The sequence below is a fragment of the Martes martes genome (genome assembly GCF_963455335.1).
Source record: "Martes martes genome assembly, chromosome: 5".
Lineage (NCBI taxonomy): Eukaryota > Metazoa > Chordata > Mammalia > Carnivora > Mustelidae > Martes > Martes martes.
In genome coordinates, this window is record NC_137892.1 from 69,100,519 (window position 1) to 69,119,977 (window position 19,459).

General features: G+C 42.9%; 1 protein-coding gene across 3 annotated transcripts in view; it reads right to left on the reverse strand.

The window, feature by feature from the left end:
* The window catches only part of OCLN (occludin), an 84,463-nt gene that overhangs the window by 13,241 nt on the left and 51,763 nt on the right, over window positions 1-19,459 (reverse strand). For all 3 annotated transcript variants that reach the window (XM_080803909.1, XM_080803908.1, XM_080803910.1), the window contains exon 5: window positions 2,774-2,919. In XM_080803909.1, coding sequence (XP_080660035.1) covers window positions 2,774-2,919 — 146 coding nt within the window. The remainder of the gene's footprint in view (window positions 1-2,773; window positions 2,920-19,459) is intronic.

Genomic DNA, 19,459 nt, shown 5'->3' on the forward strand with positions numbered 1-19,459 from the left:
CATCACATTCCTTAGCACCATCCCCATCCTCTCCTTCTTCTGGATTTTGAAACTAAGCATCACATTTGCATTTCCCAGACCTTCAAAAAAGTTCTAGGTTGTAGGCTGGGAATACAAATAAGTACACCCTCTGAGGACTACAATTCAAAATGAAATAGGAAATTTCCTCCAGCTCAGCACTTCTGCTTTTAGTTATTTCTCTTCCAGATGCATTCGTTTATGTGTAAAGTGATTCATGTACAAGTTTATATCCTGCAGCGATTTGTAATAAAACATTGGGGGAAAAGTGTGCATCAATATAGGGTTAACAAATTATAGGATATCCATCTGGTGGAATATTATGCAGCTATAAAGCAGATCAGTAAACTCTTTGTATGCCGATATGCACAATCTCCAAGACATATTGCTAATAATGTATTTAATACGTTAGTATTTTTTAAAAAGATTTTATTTTTATTTATTTGAGATGGAGGGAGAAGAGCAAGGGACCACGAATGGGGGGCAGAGGGAGCAGGAGAAGCAGACCCCACTGAGCAGGGAGCCCAACGTGGGGCTCGATTCCAGGACCCTGAGACCATGACCTGAGCCAAAGGTATACACTTAACCGACTGGGCCACCCAGGTACCCCCTAATATGCCAGTATTTTCTAAAGAAAGGTCTAACTAATGTACATTTTGGCCAACATATTTATTTAAAAATAATTTCTGGAATTATAAGAGAAATTAAGAGAAATCAAGAGTTACATAAGAAAAATTGGTGGGGTGCCTGGGTGGTTCAGTTGGTTAAGCATCTGACTCTTGATCTCAGCTCAGGTTTTGATCTCAGGGTTGTGAGTTCAAGCTCTGCACCTGAGTTCAAGTCCAGTGTGGAGCCTACTTAAAAAAAAAGAAAGTGGTAACACTAGCTGCCTCTAGGAACAGGAAGTAGGTAGTGGGGGACAAAAGCTAAACCTATGTCCCTTTTCCATTTTATATTTACAAATGTACTGGCTTATTCAAGAATAAGTAAGATTTTTAAGTTGTTGCAAATGAATTTGTGAAAATATCTTGGTTTTCATGAAAAGAGACAGCATGTGGAATACTATGTAACCATTCAGGCTTTATAATTAATTTAGAGGCACAGCTGGTCACAAGATGCATTATAAATATTTATTATGTATGCACGGAAGTCATACAAATCATAGTTTTAAACTTTTACAAGTATTGTTTCTCTACTTTGTACACCTTTGCCCCTGACTGCCTCAAGCACTTTGGCTTTTTCTCAAAATCCAAACAGAAGGAGAACAAAGAAAATGCTCTTCCTCCAAATCATTCACAACTGAAACCAATGGCATAGTCAATTCTAAAGACCCAAACAAAATATGTATTGAGGTTAAGGCAAACTCCTGTCTGTTTCCAAGTTCCATTCCAGGGTAATAATAAACCCTATTGTCTCAAACTGACTCCACAATTAACTTAGCTGCAGGTGCCCAAACTATCGTGCATTCGGGGGGATTTCTACCTATAGTGGACCACTAGATGGGAGGGATGGGGGTAGGCACGGGAGCTGGAGATACAACTTTGAAGCAACACCAAGTTTTCCAGGAGATACACCTTTAACTTAAAACAATCCAAGTAGTTAAAGGGAAGGTTTATTTTTTAGTCTACAAAGGAATCTGAAGTTCTAGAATTGTATATAGAAAAGGGGGTGGCTGCCTGAGTCAGTCGCTGGAATATGCGACTCTTGATCTCAAGGCTGTGAGTTTCAGCCCCACCGTGGGTGTAGAGCTGACTTAAAATCTTCAGGGGCACCTGGGTGGCTCGGTGGGTTGGGCCTCTGCCTTCGGCTTGGATCATGATCTCAGGGTCCTGGGATCGAGCCCCGAGTCAGGCTCTCTGCTCAGTGGGGAGCCTGCTTTCCCATTTCTCTCCCCCTCTGCCTGCCTCTCTGCTTACTTGTGATCTCTCTGTCAAATAAATAAATAAAACCTTAAAAAAATAATAAAATAAAATCTTCAAAAAAAAAGATGAGTAATTTTTCATCCTCAGGCAAAAATTATATCCAGTCTACAACAGTATTTCAAAATACCCTTCCTTCTCTAGGCATTAGGTTGAATTAGAATTAGGCTTTAGGGTAAATTAAAACCACAATAGGGATACCATTTCAGCAACCATAATGGCACCTACTCTAGGCCAGAAGCTCAGTGTGAGGTTATTTACACTACTTGTAAAACTACACCTACAGGCTTTATCAGTTTCACATTCCCCAGCAACATGAAGGATCCAGCACAGCCAGTGAGATCTCAGAATTCTTGAATTCAAACAAAGTCTGCTCGTTAAATAAAGATGGACGTGCCTGGGGGTGGATCAACCTGCAACCTTCCCCTTCCATTCATGAGACCTAGTAGTTCCAGGCAGGAGAGACAACCGCACACTGCTCTGCTTTCTATCAGTACCATCCTCCACTTTAACCTCAACTTCAAAACCAGCAACAGGGAAGAGAACCACTTTTTTAGAGCAAAAAAACCCAATTTATCCTTTCTCCCTTAAACCAGCAAGAGAAAAGAAGCTTAGAAGGGGAAGAAGATCCCACCAGCTGACAGTCCCACCCTTCTCACTGCCAAGCTTCCATCAACAATGCAAAAGATCAGTCTCCAGCCTTTGGGAAACTGTTAAATTTATTTATTTATTTTAAAGCATTTATTTTAAATGGTACAATAGGAACTGATTTATCAACGTATCCAATTACTCATTTTTAAGACTCGTTCTATCTGAAGGAGGAAGATGCTACTTACGGTGTTGATTTGTAGGAAGACTCTGGATAGGGCCTCTTGTCGTTCACTTTACCATTGGAAGAGTAGGCCATGGGACTGTCCACTCTCTCCACATAGTCAGAAGGGGGAGGAGGCATGTCCTGAGTGCCTGCAGAAACGTTTTTAACCTAAAGAAAAAGCCCCAGGAGACACAGTTATTACTGACCCTGTAATTTAAAGGGGAAAGAAATGAAGAAAAATATCACATATAAAATTACCTAATAATTATTGGGCTCATTAAATACTGTTAACCCACCTTGTTATTGTTAGTGTTAACAATCAAATCCATATTCCTACCAATACACAAATGATGCCATTGTTAATTTAATAAGTCCAGAATTACAAAGAAGGAAAAAAAATCCCAATTACCTGACCCTCATCCTGATGTGACCAGGCAGAAAGAGTTATCCATTGCTCCACCCCATATACAAAGATTAATCTCATTTTATCTAGGCTGGGTCTGGGTTAGGGCAAGAATTTTCATTTCATTTCATTTCTTTTCTTTTCCTTTCTTTTTTTTTTTTTTTTAAAGATTTTATTTATTTTATAGAGCGCACAGAGAACACAAGCAGGGAAGTGGCAGAGGGAGAGGGAGAAGACGATTCCCCACTGAGAAGGGAGGCTGACGCGGGGCTCAATCCCAGGACCCCAGGGATCATGACCTGAGCTGAAGGCAGACACTTAACCAACTGAGCCACCCAGGAGCCCCACGAATTTTCATCTCTAACAAGTTCTAAGATAATGCTTATGCTGCTGTCTGGGCACCACAGTTAGAGAACAACTAATCTAGGACAAAAGACACTGGTTCTTCTTAACCTATCCATACTAAATATGGAATGTTGAAACCATAGAAGAAATTAAGAAGTGCAAACTGACTTCTGCTATAGTTCTTTAATGAGAGATTTGCTTATCCTTTTTTTAAAGATTTTATTTATTTATTTGACAGAGATCACAAGATCACAAGTAGGCAGAGAGCGAGGGGGAAGCAGGCTCCCTGCTGAGCAGAGAGCCCGATGTGGGGCTCGATCTCAGGACTCTGAGACCATGACGATGTGAGCCGGAGGCAGAGACTTAACCCACTGAGCCACCCAGGCGCACCTATTCTCCTTTAACATACATTTTCAATGGCTCTGTTCTTAATACACGACCTCAGTATCAGGAAAAACCAAACAATCTGATTAAAAATGGGCAGAGGGGGGCAGCTGGGTGGCTCAGTGGGTTAAAGCCTCTGACTTCAGCTCAGGTCATGGTCTCAGGGTCCTGGGATCAAGCCCCACATCAGGCTCTCTGCTCAGCAGGGAGCCTGCTTCCTCCTCTCTCTGCCTGCTTCTCTGCCTACTTGTGATCTCTCTCTCTGTCAAATAAATAAATAAATATTAAAAAAAAAAGTTAAAAATGGGCAGAGGACCTGATAGACATTTTCCCAAAGAAAATGAACAGATGGCCAACAGACACATGAAACCATAAAAAAACTGATGGAAAAAAACTTAAGATGACACACACAAATGGAAAGATACTCCATGCTCTCGGATTGTAAGAACGATTATTGTTCATATGTCCATATTACCCAAAGCAATCTACAGATGTAATGCAGTCCCTATCAAAATACCAACAGCATTGTTCACAGAACTAGAAAAATAACTGAAATTTGTATGAAGGCACAAAGACTCCAAACAGCCAAAGCAATCTTGGGAAAGAAGAACAAAACTGGAGGTATCACAGCCCCAGACTGCAAGATATACTAAAAAGCTGAAGTATTCAAGACAGCATGGTTCTGGGACAAAAATTAGACACACAGATCAATGGAACAGAATGGAGAGCGCAGAAACAGACCACACTCATATGGTCAAACTAGACAAAGGAGGCAAGAACACAGAACCTGGAGAAGACCGTCTCTCTAACAGATGGGGCTACACAACTGGACGGTGGTATGCCAAGGCTGAAACTGGATCACTGTCCTACACCAAATACACAAATAAACTCAAAATGGCGTAAAGACCTAACTGGGAGGCCTGAAACCATACAACAATTAGAAGAAAACACAGGCAGCAGTAATCTTTTTGGCATCAGCTATAGAAACGTTTTTCTAGGTCTGTCTCCTGAGACAAGGCAAACAAAAACAAAAATAAACTACCGGGACTACCCCAAAATAAAACTTTCACACAGCAAAGTTAACAATCAACAAAACAAAAAGGCAACGCACTGAATGAGAGAAGGTATTAGCGAATGATACATCCAATAAGGGATTAATATCCAAAATACATGAACTCAGCATCCAGAAAAAACAAATAATCTGATTAAAAATGGGCTGAGAGGGACGCCTGGGTGGCTCAGTTGGTTAAGCAGCTGCCTTTGGCTCAGGTCATGATCCCAGCTCGATCCTGGGATCGAGTCCCACATCAGGCTCCTTGCTCGGCGGGGAGCCTGCTTCTTCCTCTGCCTCTGCCTACCACTCTGCCTGTGCTCACTCGCTCGCTCTCTCTAACAAATAAATAAATTAAAAAAAAAAAAAAAAATGGGCTGAGGACCTGACAGTCATTTCTCCCCAGATGACACACAAATGGCCAAGAGACACATGAAAAGATGCTCAACATCACCAATCATCAGGGAAATGCAAATCAAAAGCATTCTGAGATATCACCTTACATCTGCCAGAAAGGCAAAAATCAAAAAGAAATAATAAAAAGACAAAATAATGATAACAACAAACAACAACAACAAAAAGATAAGACACTGGTAAAGATGTGGAGAAAAAGGAACCCTCAGGCACTACTGGACGGAATGCAAACTGGTGCAGCCACTGCGGAAAACAGTATGGAGGCTCCTCAAAAAATTGGGGCGCCTGGGTGGCTCAGTGGGTTAAAGCCTCTGTCTTCGGCTCAGGTCGTGATCCCAGGGTCCTGGAATTAAGCCCCGCATCGGTCTCTCTGCTCAGCGGGAAGCCTGCTTCTCCCTCTCTCTCTCTGCCTGCCTCTCTGCCTACTTGTGATCTCTGTCAAATAAATAAATAAAATCTTAAAAAAAAAATTAAAAATAGGCCATAAGATCCAGTCATTCCACTCCTGGTTATTTGCCCAAAGAAAACAAAAACACTAATTTAAAAAGCTATATGCATCCCTCTCTGTGTTTACTGCAGCATTATTTACAATAGCCAAAATATGGAAACAACCAAAGTGTCCAATGACAGATGACTGGGCAAAAAAGATGTGATGTATATGGGATAATGTTATTCAGCCACAAAAAAGAATGAGATCTGGCCATATGCAAAAACATGAATGCACCTAGAGGCTATGTTAGTCATATAAGTCAAGCTAAGTCAATAAGTCAGATAGAGAAAAACAAATACCACATGATTTCACATATATGGAATTTAAGAAATAAAACAAATGAATAAACAAAGAAAAAAAGAGACAAAAACCAGTTTGTTTGGTTTTTTAAAGATTTTTATTTAACACACGGACAGTGATCACAAGTAGGCAGAGAGGCAGGTGAAGAGAGAGGGGGAAGCAGGCTCCCTGCTAAGCAGACAGCCCAATGTGGGGCTCGATCCCAGGACCCTGAGATCATGACCTGAGCTGAAGGCAGAGGCTTAACCCTGTGAGCCACCCAGGTGCCCCAAAAAACAGATCTTCAATACAAAGAACAAGCCTGTGGTTGCTGGAGGGGACGTGGGTGGGGGGGCTAGGTAAAATAAAAGGGATTAAGAGGTGCAAACTTGGGGTGCCTGAGTGGCTCAGTGGGTTAAGCCTCTGCCTTCGGCTCAGGTCGTGATCTCAGGGTCCTGGGATGGAGCCCCATGTCGGGTTCTCTGCTCAGCAGGGAGTCTGCTTCCTCCTCTCTCTCTCTGCCTGCCTCTCTGCCTACTTGTGATCTCTATCAAATAAATAAATAAACTCTTAAAAAAAAAAGAGGTGTAAACTTCCAGTTACAGAACAAGTCACAAAGATGAAAAGTTCGGCATAGAAAATACAGTCAGTAAGATTGTAATAATGTTGTTTGGTGACAAGTGGTGACTATACTTATCATATGAGCAATGAGGAATATAGACAGTTGCAGAATCATTATGTCATACACCTGAAACTGATATAACATTGTATGTTAATTTTACTACAACTAAAAAAAAATTAGTGGCATGGTCAATGAGGAAACGACCTACGTCATAAAGTTCTGTTTACAGTCCAATGAGATGAGAAGACACCCTATTTAGCACAGTACCTTGATGAGCGTAGTAAAAACTCAGAAGATGCTGGGTTCTGAAATTGAAGCCAGCTGATCTAAACAAAGAATTTCTGTAAGTATTTAAATGTGAAAGCAGATTATTTTGCTATTAAGTCCTTACAATTAGGTTCAGCACCAATACAGAGTATTTCCCTACAACACACACAGTTTATGCCTTGTTTCCCATTAAGCATAGCATTGAAACAGGACCTGCTCCTTTCCATCATTGCAGTAACACATACCAAGATATCTCTTTACCCACCACTTGAAGTACATAAGGTATTCTTGATTAGCAGTCCCTCAAGCCAGAAATGGGATCACTTCCTTCTGAAAGTGGAAGTTTGGCGGCAACTGGGAAACCAGTGTGTGGCTTGCAAGGGAGTGTGCTTAGATGTCACCGCGTGGGGACACGGACAGGTGGGAACCATTCTCGGCTCCCAATGGATTCCCTGGAACTTGACACCACTGCCAAGCTTCACAGGCAAATGCTCCCCAAGTCAAAGGTCTACTCTTATCTTGGACACTTCATCAGAATTTCAAAAGACTTCCTTTACTTAAAGACCCATTTAACACTTTTCCATGTTTCTCCTTTTCACAACTTGAGCCGAGGCTGCAAAGCTCTACTGTTCTGGCAAACCTGAAATCGAAACCTTACCAAAAAAGGCACCTGGGTATCCTTGCAGACTTCTTAGTGCCTGGAAGGGTAAGCCTTTCCCTGTCTTTGCCAGATAATCCTTAACTGGGCTTCAAGTCTTGGCTCACTACCAAGTAGTGGCCATGCCCATAAGCCCCAGAGACCTTCCACACATGTCTCTGCTGAGTGATGAGGCACCCACCTGTGCTTGGTCTCGCTCAGCACCTGTGCACACAAGCCTCCCACAGGACAGCACTTAGGCAAGGCCTTACAATCGTTCCCAACCAGAATAATGGCTTGTTCCCGTCATTGTTCTAACTTCAGGGGGCAGTGGACTATTCTTAAGACAACAACTTTCTGCCCGCTTACAATGTGCCAAACAATGAAACACAGATCATTCAGTAGGCACAAGCGTACAGGTAAATACTATCATTCCCTTTTCAGAAATGAGGAAGCTATGACTCAGGGAGCTAGACACTTTTTCCAAGCACCTACACCTAGGAAAAGGTTAATGTGGGACTGAACTATACGGCTCCCTCAGAAGCCTCTGCTACAATCCGCCACCCCTCCCTGGGCTGCCTCCTACCTTTCCCTGGGTCTCCAGAGCCCAGCATGGTACCAGGCACAAATCAGGAGCCAGAACTGGCTGCAGAAAGGTGATCTCGTTTATTACTGCTGAACTTCTATGCTGTGCATATCCAAACACCTTATCAAATGAGCTGCTCTGAGCTGACCTTCAGCTCTTCGAGTCAGCAGAACCAGACCAGCTTGACCCCTCGCTTCACCCTCCAGCACAGGGCTCCAGTTTTTAAACCTTTTTTATGCATATACACAGAAAATCCCAAGGCAGTGCTTTGCTTTGGCAGAAGGTATACTAAAGTTAGAACAATGCAGGAAAGATTAATTATTAACATGGCCCCGGTGCAAGTATGATATGCAAATTTATAATGCATTGCAGATTAAAAAAAAAAATTCTCCAGCCAGACTCAAAGATAAATAAGAAGCAGGCTTTGTCCTGAAAAGGAGCTTAATAATCTCTAGGCAAAGGCAAAATACGTTTGTAAAACAAGGAGTAAGGCATTTTTTTTCTTCCTATCCTTATTTTTCCTGAAAGAAGCTGAATTATTCCTTTTCTCATAGTACCAATGCAAACTTGCTGCATTCAAAGAACAGCAGCCCCAGTGGGCACTTACACAGGAGCCCTCAGCCTGTGTTTCCTGGTGTGAGCAGAGGCATTTCTTTTTTTTTATGATTTCATTTATTTATTTGACAGAGAGAGACACAGCAATAGAGGGAACGCAAGCAGGGGGAGTGGGAGAGGGAGAAGCAGGCTTCTTGCTGAGCAGGGAGCCCCATGCAGGGCTCGACCCCAGGACTCACGACCTGAGCCAAAGGCAGACACCTAACGCACCCCACAAAGGGATTTCTGAGCAGCACTGGTATTACTGATTGGGTCCTCAGCCAGTCCACAAAACTTGATGATGTAGCTCAAATTCTTGACAATAAGCAAACAAATTCTAATTCTTGACAATAAGCAAATAAATTCTAATAACTGTTGTAAATTTTTAAAGCTTTAGAACCTGAGAAAAACGAGGCTTAATACTCAATAAAAAATAGTGAATGACTTTCCTAAAGTATCCTGAGAAAAGCTCTAAGGGATCAGGGTTAGAAGAAAGCAGAGTGAAAATATGAAGTAAAAAATGATAGGCCTTTTAACCGTAAGTACTGAGGGGAAAGAAAAGTTTGAGAGCCGGTGGGTACTGCTCTGAAGCCCGGTGGAGCCTCGGGGCCAGCCTGGAGGCCTGATCCCATACTCCCACCCCAGAGCCTTTCAGAGGGGAGGAGACCCAAGTAAAGCAGGGGGTGGGGGGTTGGGGAGTGGAGGGGTGGACGGACACTGCAGAAATCCACACAGCAGGCCCAACTGGCTTCCCTTAAATGGCTTCTGTTTGAGGAGGTGCTGGTCCTAGTAGCACCCCATCCCACATTCAGACATTGTGAAAGGGAAAAACAAGACAGCAGAAGGAAGCAGACGCTTGGGTGGCAAGTTGGTTAAGTATCTGCCTTTGGCTCAGGTCATGGTCCCAGCATTCTGGAACCAAGCCCCATGTGGAGCCCCACACAGGAGCCTGCTTCTCCCTCTCCCTGCTGCTCCTCCTGCTTGTGCTCTCTCTCTGATGAATAAGTAAATGAAATCTTTTTTAAAAAAGAAGAAAAAGGAGGGACGGACATACACAGTGGCTGTGAAGAAAACATACATCTAACCAACTAGAGGCCCACGTTGGACTCCATACTCAGCGGGGAGCCTGCTTCTCCCTCTGCCTCTTGCCCCTCCCCCTGCTCATACTCTCTCAAATAAATAAATAAAATCCTTTTTAAAAAAAAATCCCCCATTTTAGTTATACTTATTAGAAGTGTTCTGATTACGCACTTGTGAAAAAAAATCCTGGTAACAAATAACATCTAACGCTCCTTGGAGAGTTAATAAAAACATCCTAAGTCCCTGTGGGGTGCCAAAAGGCAAACAAAAGGGGTGGCTCCAGCGCAGCTGTCCCCCCTGCAACTACCCTCACGGCTCCTCCTCCCCTGGATCTGAGCATCTCCACCACCATGGGTGCCTGCGCTCCGGGCTTCTGCGCAGCTGCCCCACCCCAACTTTCTTCAAGTCAGAGATAGCACAAAAAGGTCAAGAAAGGTTTAGGTCACTTTGAAAGGAAACCCTCCCTCTCCCAAAACCAAGTGTGGGAAAACACTGCTCTCCACACAAATCAAGGTCATCTGCAATTAGCATAACCCAAAAAGAGCAATGACAGCCAACCCCCACTCTCCTCTTGGCCCCCTCTTCATTCCCAGTCCACACAACACAGGCTCCACCCACATCCAAGTGGTGGGGGCAATGTGACACAAGTCACTGACCTCTGAGAACGGAAGGGAAAGTTCACTTGTTTGAGTATCAGTCACATGCCTACAAAACCTGGCCTTGTTTGTTCCTCACCATTGCCAGGAGAGATAGGACTATCTCCATTTTCAGATGAGGAAATTGAGTCTTTGTGAGTAAATTAATCGGCCCAAGGTCACTTGGTAGAGGGAGGATTGGAACCCTGGTCCACCTGATTCCAAAGACAAACTCTTTCTGGCACAACTTACAGCCACCTCAGTCACTTAAGGATGGCTGGAGGTACTCCTGTTGTCTCGGTGCTGACTATTCCCTGAAACAACAGGAACCATTCTCGCGCCTTACCTCCTCACCACACCCTAACCAGTATGACATGAATCCACTCTGAAGAGTTTTACTTGCTTATCAAACGAATGTTGTTAGAGACGATTTTGCAACAAAATTACTGTGGATTAAACGGACTTGAAAATTAAAATGAATACGTGCTTCGTCACCAGGGGTCTCTGTTGAGATCAGAGTGTAGGAACACCACCCTCAAAAGGGAAACAGAAAGGCTTTTCCTGCTTGTTAAGTGGAGAAACACAGCAGACATCAGAGGGAAGAGCACCATTATCTCAAAGTACCATCTCCAGTGTTTACCACCTGAGGTCCACCTTCTCTGGCACTACAGCAAGCGGCCCAACTCGTTTTTCCTGTTTTTGGTTGTTTTACGCTCATAGATGCTCGCTCAACGAAAGCCTCAAAATTGCCTCCAGAAAGCACCCTCAAGAGGTTCCTCTGCCCTCCGCGGGTTGAACAGAGATGCTCTCCAAGGAACTAATCCGACAAATGAAGAGATGGTGGACGAGGCTTGAGCAAATCTGATTAATTTATCTTAATCAGATGCCACTGAGGATTTAGCTAACACAAGGTCCCCTGCCCAAACTGACGTTGCCCACAGGTAATTATTAACGTACACCAGCAAAGGTGAATTCTGCCGCTCCCTAAGTTTCAAAGAGGTATTTGAACTTGGGGGGTGGGGAGCAGTGTAGAAACCTCATACTCAGTCTGTGATCTCATTCAAGGTCCCCTTGTCCTAGAAACGGAAATCCTGCTGCAGACTCACGTACCCTGTGTCAGCACACCCCAACAGGTGTGCCATGAGGCACAGAACACCTCAGTCCTCAGAGCTAGAGCCCATGGTCAGTCACCATCTAGGGATCCACATCCCCTTTAAGTTTACTGCTCTGTACAACAATACCATTTTCTAAGTATGCCACGGCATGGAAAAGGCCTCGGCTTCTCTCAAAAGCTCTCTGGGGTTGCGGTGTTAAAGCCGCAGCTTGCTTCTATAGAACAGTGGTTCTCAAACTGTGGTCCCCACTCCAGGAACATCAACAGTACCTGAGAACTTGCTAGAACCACACACTCTCATGTGCCATTCCTGAGGATGAGAAACCACAGGGGTGGGTCAGCAGCCCTTTTAACTCTGCCCTCCACATGATCCTGATGCTTGCTACAGTTTGAAAACCACTGAGGGACCACACACTTTTCCTATACATCACAGACAAGTGACCCACTTAGACCATGACAACTATAGTTAACATTCATTGCAGTGCCAGAAATGTAGGAATCTTTGCTTTCAGAGAGCCACAGAGACACCCACTAGCTCAAGCATTTTCGACCTCCCACCTCACCATTCATCATAACTCCCTGAACTGGCTCTCCATGATGCTCTGGCCTCCCCAAGGTCGAGCGCTAAGTCTGTAGATGAATAGGGCGCTCCTACTTTTGTTCTCTATCCCCTCTGAGGCCTCAAATAACAGCAAAATCTTTCCTGGGGTGAGAACCTAGAATCCCGAGAGTCAGCACCCCTTCTTGCCCTGGTTGAAAATTAAAACGCTGTTCCAGTTTCTGCAGATGTCTAATGCTGATCACCAGCACCCCCCTGTCCCTGTCACCTGCCCAAACACACCGGCCTCCCCACTCCCATGTGCAGGGACAAAACAGGCAGAGCCTGCCTACAACCTTCAAGAGAGCATTTGGTATTTTCTCTCTCGTGGCAAGCTTACAAATCAGGGGAAAATTAAGTTAAAATGAACCAACATTACAGTTTCATACAAATTTTAGGATTGTTTGTTCCAACACTTTGAAGAATGCCAGTGGAATTTTGATAGGGATGGCACTGAAAGTATAGATTGCTCTGGGCGGTATAGACATTTTAACAATGTTTATTATTCTGCTCCATGACACCATACACAAAGATAAACTGGAAATGATGAAAGACCTCAACGTGGGGGCAAGAATCTATCAAAATCCTAGAGGAGACCATAGGCAGTAACCTCTTCAACATCGGCCACAGCAACTTCTTTCAAGACGTGTCCAAAGGCAAAGGAAACAAAAGAGTGAAAATGAATTTTAGGACTTCATCAAGATAAAAAGCTTCTGTACAGCAAAGGAAAGTCAACAAAACAAAGAGAAAACCCACAGAATGGGAGATGTTCACAAATGACATTACAAAGGGCTGATATCTAGGATCTAGAAAGAACTCCTCAAACTCAACAAAAAACAGATGATCATGTCAAAAAATGGGCAGAAATCATGAACAGACACTTCTCAGAAGAAAACATACAGAAAGCCAAAGTTGGTGACATCACAATTCCAGACTTCAAGCTCTATTACAAAGCTGTCACCATCAAGACGGTATGGTACTGGCACAAAAACAGACACATAGATCAATGGAAAAGAAGAGAGAGCCCAGAAATAGACCCTCAACTCTATGGTCAACTAATCTTCGACAAAGCAGGAAAGAATGTCCAATGGAAAAAAGACAGTCTCTTCAACAAATGATGTTGGGAAAATTGGACAGCCACAAGCAGAAAAATGAAACTGGACCATTTCCTTACACGATACACGAAAATAGACTCAAAATGGATGAAGGACCTCAATGTGAGAAAGGAATCCATCAAAATCCTTGAGGAGAACACAGGCAGCAACCTCTTCGACCTCAGCCACAGCAACTTCTTCCTAGGAACATCGCCAAAGACAAGGGAAGCAAGGGCAAAAAATGAACTACTGGGACTTCATCAAGATCAAAAGCTTTTGCACAGCAAAGGAAACAGTTAACAAAACCAAAAGACAATGGACACAATGGGAGAAGATATTTGGAAATGATGTATCAGATAAAGGGCTAGTATCCAAAATCTATAAAGAACTTATCAAGCTCAACAACCAAAGAACAAATAATCCAATCAAGAAATGGGCAGAGGACATGAACAGACATTCCTGCAAAGAAGACATCCAGATGGCCAACAGACACATCAAAAAATGCTCCACATCACTCAGCTTCAGAGAAATATAAATCAAAACCACAATGAGATACCACCTCACACCAGTCAGAATGGCTAAAATTAACAAGTCAGGAAATGACAGATGCTGGCGAGGATGTGGAGAAAGGGGAACTCTCCTACACTGTTGGTGGGAATGCAAGCTGGTGTAACCACTCTGGAAAACAGCATGGAGGTTCCTCAAAAAGTTGAAAACAGAGCTACCCTACGACCCAGCAATTGCACTACTGGGTATTTACCCTAAAGATTCAAATGTAGTGAACTGAAGGGGCACGTGCACCCGAATGTTTATAGCAGCAATGTCCACAATAGCCAAACTATGGAAAGAACCCAGATGTCCATCAACAGATGAATGAATAAAGAAGATGTGGTATATATACACACACACACTGGAATACTATGCAGCTATCAAAAGAAATTAAATCCTGCCATTTGCGATGACGTGGATGGAACTAGAGGGTATTGTGCTTCATGAAATAAGTCAATCAGAGAAAGACGACCATCATATGATCTCCCTGATTTGAGGAAGTTGAGAGACAATGTGGGGGGTTTGGGAGGTAGGAAAAGTATAAATGAAACAAGATGGGATCGGGAGGGAGACAAACCATAAGAGACTCTTAATCTCACAAAACAAACTGAGGGTTGCCGGGGGTAGGGGGGTAGGGAGAGGGAGGTGGGGTTAGGGACATTGGGGAAGGTATGTGCTATGGTGAGTGCTGTGAAGTGTGTAAACCCGGCAATTCACAGTCCTGTACCCCTGAGGCTAATAATACATTATATGTTAATAAGAAAATAAAAAATTTAAATTAAAAAAATAAAATAAAAAGAAAACATACAAATGGCTAACAGACACATGAGAAAATGTTCATCATCACTAACCATCAGGGGAATTCAAATCAAAACCATATTGAGATACCACCTTACACCAGGTAGAATGGTCAAAATCAACAGGACAGTAAACAACATGTGTTGGAGAGGATGTGGAGAAAGGGGGACCCTCCTACACTGTTGGTGGGAATTCAAGTTGGTGCAGCCACTTTGGAAAACTGTAGAGATTCCCCAAAAAATTAAAAACAGAGCTACCCTATGACCCTGCAATTGCACTACTGGGTATTTATCCCAAAGATACAGATGTAGTGAAACGAAGAGCCATATGTGCCCCAATGTCCATAGCAGCAATGTCCACAATCGCCAAACTGTGCAAAGAGCCAAAATGCCCTTCAACAGAGGAATCGCTAAAGAAGATGTGGTCCATATATACAATGGAATATTACTCAGCCATCAGAAAGGATGTATACCCAACTTTTGCATCAACATAGATGGGACTGGAGGAGATTGTGCTGAGTGAAATAAGTCAAGCAGAGAAAGTCAATTATCATATGGTTTTCATATATCATAAAGAATAACATGGAAGACACTAGGAGAAGGAAAGGAAAAGTGAATTGGGGGAAATTGGAGTGGGAGACAAACCATGAGATACTGTGGACTCTGAGAAACAAACTGAGGGTTTTGGAAAGGAGGGGGGTGGGGGGTTGGGTGAGCCTGGTGGTGGGTATTAAGGAGGGCATGTATTGCATGGAGCACTGGTGTGATGCATAAACAATGAATCTTGGAACACTAAAAAAATGAAATAAAACAAAGATTTAAAAAAAAATGAACCAACATTAAATGTATTTATATTTTGGGTACTCTTACCCAAGCTTCCTTATTCAAGCTCATCATTGCAACACGGGCAATTACCATTCTAGCTAGAATTTACTGTGTGTTAATAAGTTATGCGCTGGTTCTGACCTAAGCCCTTTAATCATTACAGCATCAGTTTATCTGAAGATAAAACCTTTATTTTCACTGACATATAAAGATTTTATCAAACGAAAAGACAAAGACACCTGGGGGCAAGGTGATTACCTTCATCAGAGTCCAAGGAAGCCAAAAGTCACCCAATACTGATCACAAAGAACAGGGTCCAAGAGCCACATCAGGGACCCTGTCTCTTTCTCTCCCCTTCTCTAGGTCCAGTCAGATCATCCTTACTAGTTCCTATCACGACAGGTAAATGCTGGAAACAAGGCTACAGAAATGTTTCATCACCTGTCAAAACCTTACAAACTTCTAGAAATGAGACTAGGTAGATATCAAAGTTAGTCTTTAAAGTATGTCTTACTTAAAAACAGGATCTTATTTAATAAATTTCACTTACTACTTGGTAACAATGGAGAAATTAGTTGATGGCATGTTCTTTCCAAACTTAGTCTATTCTTGCTTCTGATATAAATCAAGTAGCATAACCAGAAAAAGTGCAAATTAGGAGACATGCAGAAAATACTAGCTGGGAAGTGATATCCTGGTCTGTAGTAGACAAGCATTTCGCATGCATATAAATCTCATTTTAGTCTGTTAGTTTTATTACCTAAGTACTGTTTTTCCCAATTCAACTGGCAAAGAAAACTGAGGCTTAGAGGTTTTCAGAGGAAGAACAACAAAACAAAATCTATACGTTACAAGCCAAATACAACACTTGTCCTGCTGGTCATGAAGACAGGTTTGAGACAAAGCCCTCTGCAAACCTCAATTTCTCCTTCTACAAGAAGGGTGCCCATCCTGTTGGGGCTGCAGTTAGGATAATAATAATGTATAAAGTGGCTAGCCCAAAATGAATACTTAGGAAGTGCTGGTTCCTTTATTTCTTTCACTGTGATTTTTTCCTTTGGCTTTGTTGCCAAAATTCAGATGTGAAACTCAAACCCGGGTCATCTTGATATATTACATGGGCAAGAGCACTGAGAAAGCCGTCTCAGCTAGAGCAGCCTCCGCCTGACTCCAGGTCACCGCAAAGCCGCCATCTTGGTAGTGAGGTAGTGTGGTAGTCTGACCCCACCCTAAGGTCCCGGACCTCGCTCAGATTGTTTCACTTTACCAAAGCCAGATCAAAATTTATTCACAGAGCACTTGAAACTGAGGTGCTGAACTCTTAGTTACTATAGCACCCCGAACACAGTTGGTAGCAATAAAAACTAACCTCCAGAGCACATGTCTTACAATCAACGCTTTGATATTTACCATAGGCGTGTGCTTTTCTAAGGCCAGACCCCACTGATAAGTATTAACTCGAGAGAAAATGAGTTTGTATGTCTTGATACTTACGTTTATGACCTTCTGAAAGTGCAGGTGGAGGGAAGAGAGACTTGAACACAAAGATCAACATGAAATACTCATCTTCGTGGGCTACTGAGTATTAGTCCTTTCCAACTCTGCTCTGACACCCAGGGCTAAACAGTGCCCCCACTTGCATTCTCGGTGTTCTGGCAAGACTTGGCTCCTTAGAACACAGTTCCCTGCCCTGGTAAGAAGCCCAACTCAAGCAGGGGCCAGAAGGGATCTGAGCAGCATGACACCCTCCTGGGAGAAGCTTGCAGAGTTCAGAGGGACAATGAGTGAAGCAGGCACGTTCAAAGCTGCTCAGAGGGGCACCTGGGTGGCTCAGTGGGTTAAAGCCTCTGCCTTCGGCTCAGGTCATGATCCCAGGGTCCTGGGATCGAGCCCTGCATTGGGCTCTCTGCTCAGTAGGGAGTCTGCTTCCCCCCCACCGCCTCTCTGCCTGCCTCTCTGCCTACTTGTGATCTCTGTCAAATAAATAAATAAAATCTTAAAAAAAAAAAAAAAAGCTGCTCAGAAACCCATCCTAAGCTATTCAAAAGACATTCTGAATTTAAACCAGCCCACATGGCCAGAGTCATCATGAATCAGAGGGCAATTACAATTAATTCATGTACTACATATTGTCTACAGGGCAGTTTCCCTAGAAACCACCTCCCTATTCCACACAGTAACTGTGGGAAGTGCCAACTGCCATGTTCTGTGATGAGGGTCCTCCCATGAGCACCATGGGTTAGTGGTGCTGAGGTCCCCTGACCTCAGCCTCATCAGGGCCCCTTCCCCAGGCCAGTCCTAATGAAGCACTAACATGAAAAATTCAAGAGCTCTAAGGGGTTGCTTCCTGCCCCTCTCCTCCGATAGAAAAATGAAGCCTATCCAGACAGAAGGAAAACAAAGAAACAAATCATAACGGTGTTTAAATCCCTGATTTTAATTGTTCCTGATATCCAGCCATATCCCCGTCCTCTGTGGCTAAGTTGTTGAAGTTCTAAGTTATCATGAGTCAACATCCAAAATCTTGCAAATAAATTCCTCTTTTTACCTATACTAAGTTGTATTGTCTGTCACCTGTAACTAGGAAATTGCTAATTCATTCAACATCAAAATTCTTTCTTTTTTGTACATTCAATTGTTTTCAATATCCCTGGAAGACACCCAACTATACTCACACTGCATTTTCTCAGATACATCTCACATGAGACAAGATAATATGGCCAGATTTTATGAATAAGAAACCCAGGGTCCAAAGGACTTAATCTGTTTGCCAAAGAGTGCTGGAATCAGCACTCGAACCCAGACCTTCAAAATCCTGTGCTGCTGCCCTATACCATCCATCTCCAAACCAGACTTCCTTGACATACATATTGTTTAAAAGCAACAGAAACAATCTGCCTTAAGTCACAACAGAAGCAGTGAAGCTAGACTCCAAACCCTGGTATTTCAAGTTCCTAGCATGCTGCTGCTGCTTTTGGGTAGGTCACATAATTTATTAATTCTTCTGTTTGAAACACATCAAAAGCATATATAGAATTTATGCAATAATAAAATTGTTCGAGCGGAGTTGAGCTAATGTGCTGCTTCTACCAGACAAAGGTAGAAAAGCCACCATCATACATGAAGAGTAGAAGAAAGGGGTGGCCCTAACAACACAGTAAGGCTGTTTGTCCACAACAAACTACAAAAGAAGGAAAGGACTCCTCTGCCTATGGCAACGCACAAACCTAGCAGTGCTGGTTTTGCAGGCTGTACACATTGCTCAGAGCATCGAGGAGGAGGTCTGCTCCATATGAGAACATCTGGGGGGACCTACTCTGATTCCACTGGGACTACGAGTTGATTCCCAGCACTGAGAAGCACCTGAGTCCTAAGGTCAAGACCATGGAAAGGGAAAGATCCCCATCTTATCTAATTGAAGCAGGGAAGGCAGCCTGGAGCTAGTTCACCTCTGGGGGCAGGTGAATGGGAGAGTAAAATCCACAAAGCATAACGTAACTTAGACTTAATAATTCTTGGGTGAGCTGGTAGATATGTAGGTGTCCATTATGAGACAAATAACAAACAGGAAGGCTATGCATGGGCCAGAGGTGACAATGTCATGAACCAAGATTTAAGATTAATTTGTTTCTGTGAAGCTGAAGTCCAATTAAAAAAAGAGAGAGAGAAGTAATCATTAAAGTTTCCCTAAGAGCATGCTGGTATGGAAATGCTCAGTTAGGGTTCTAGACCTGGATTTATCACCTACTATATGACCCTATATATGTAAATAAAAAAATGCTCTCCACTTATATAACAGCAAAGTTAACTTCAACACTGATTTCCTCCTTTTTCAAAAAAATTACCATATACTTGAAGAAAATGACCTAACAACTTTTTTAAAAAAAGATTTTATTTATATGAGAGAGAGAGAGAAGCAGATTCCCCACTGAGCAGGGAGCTCG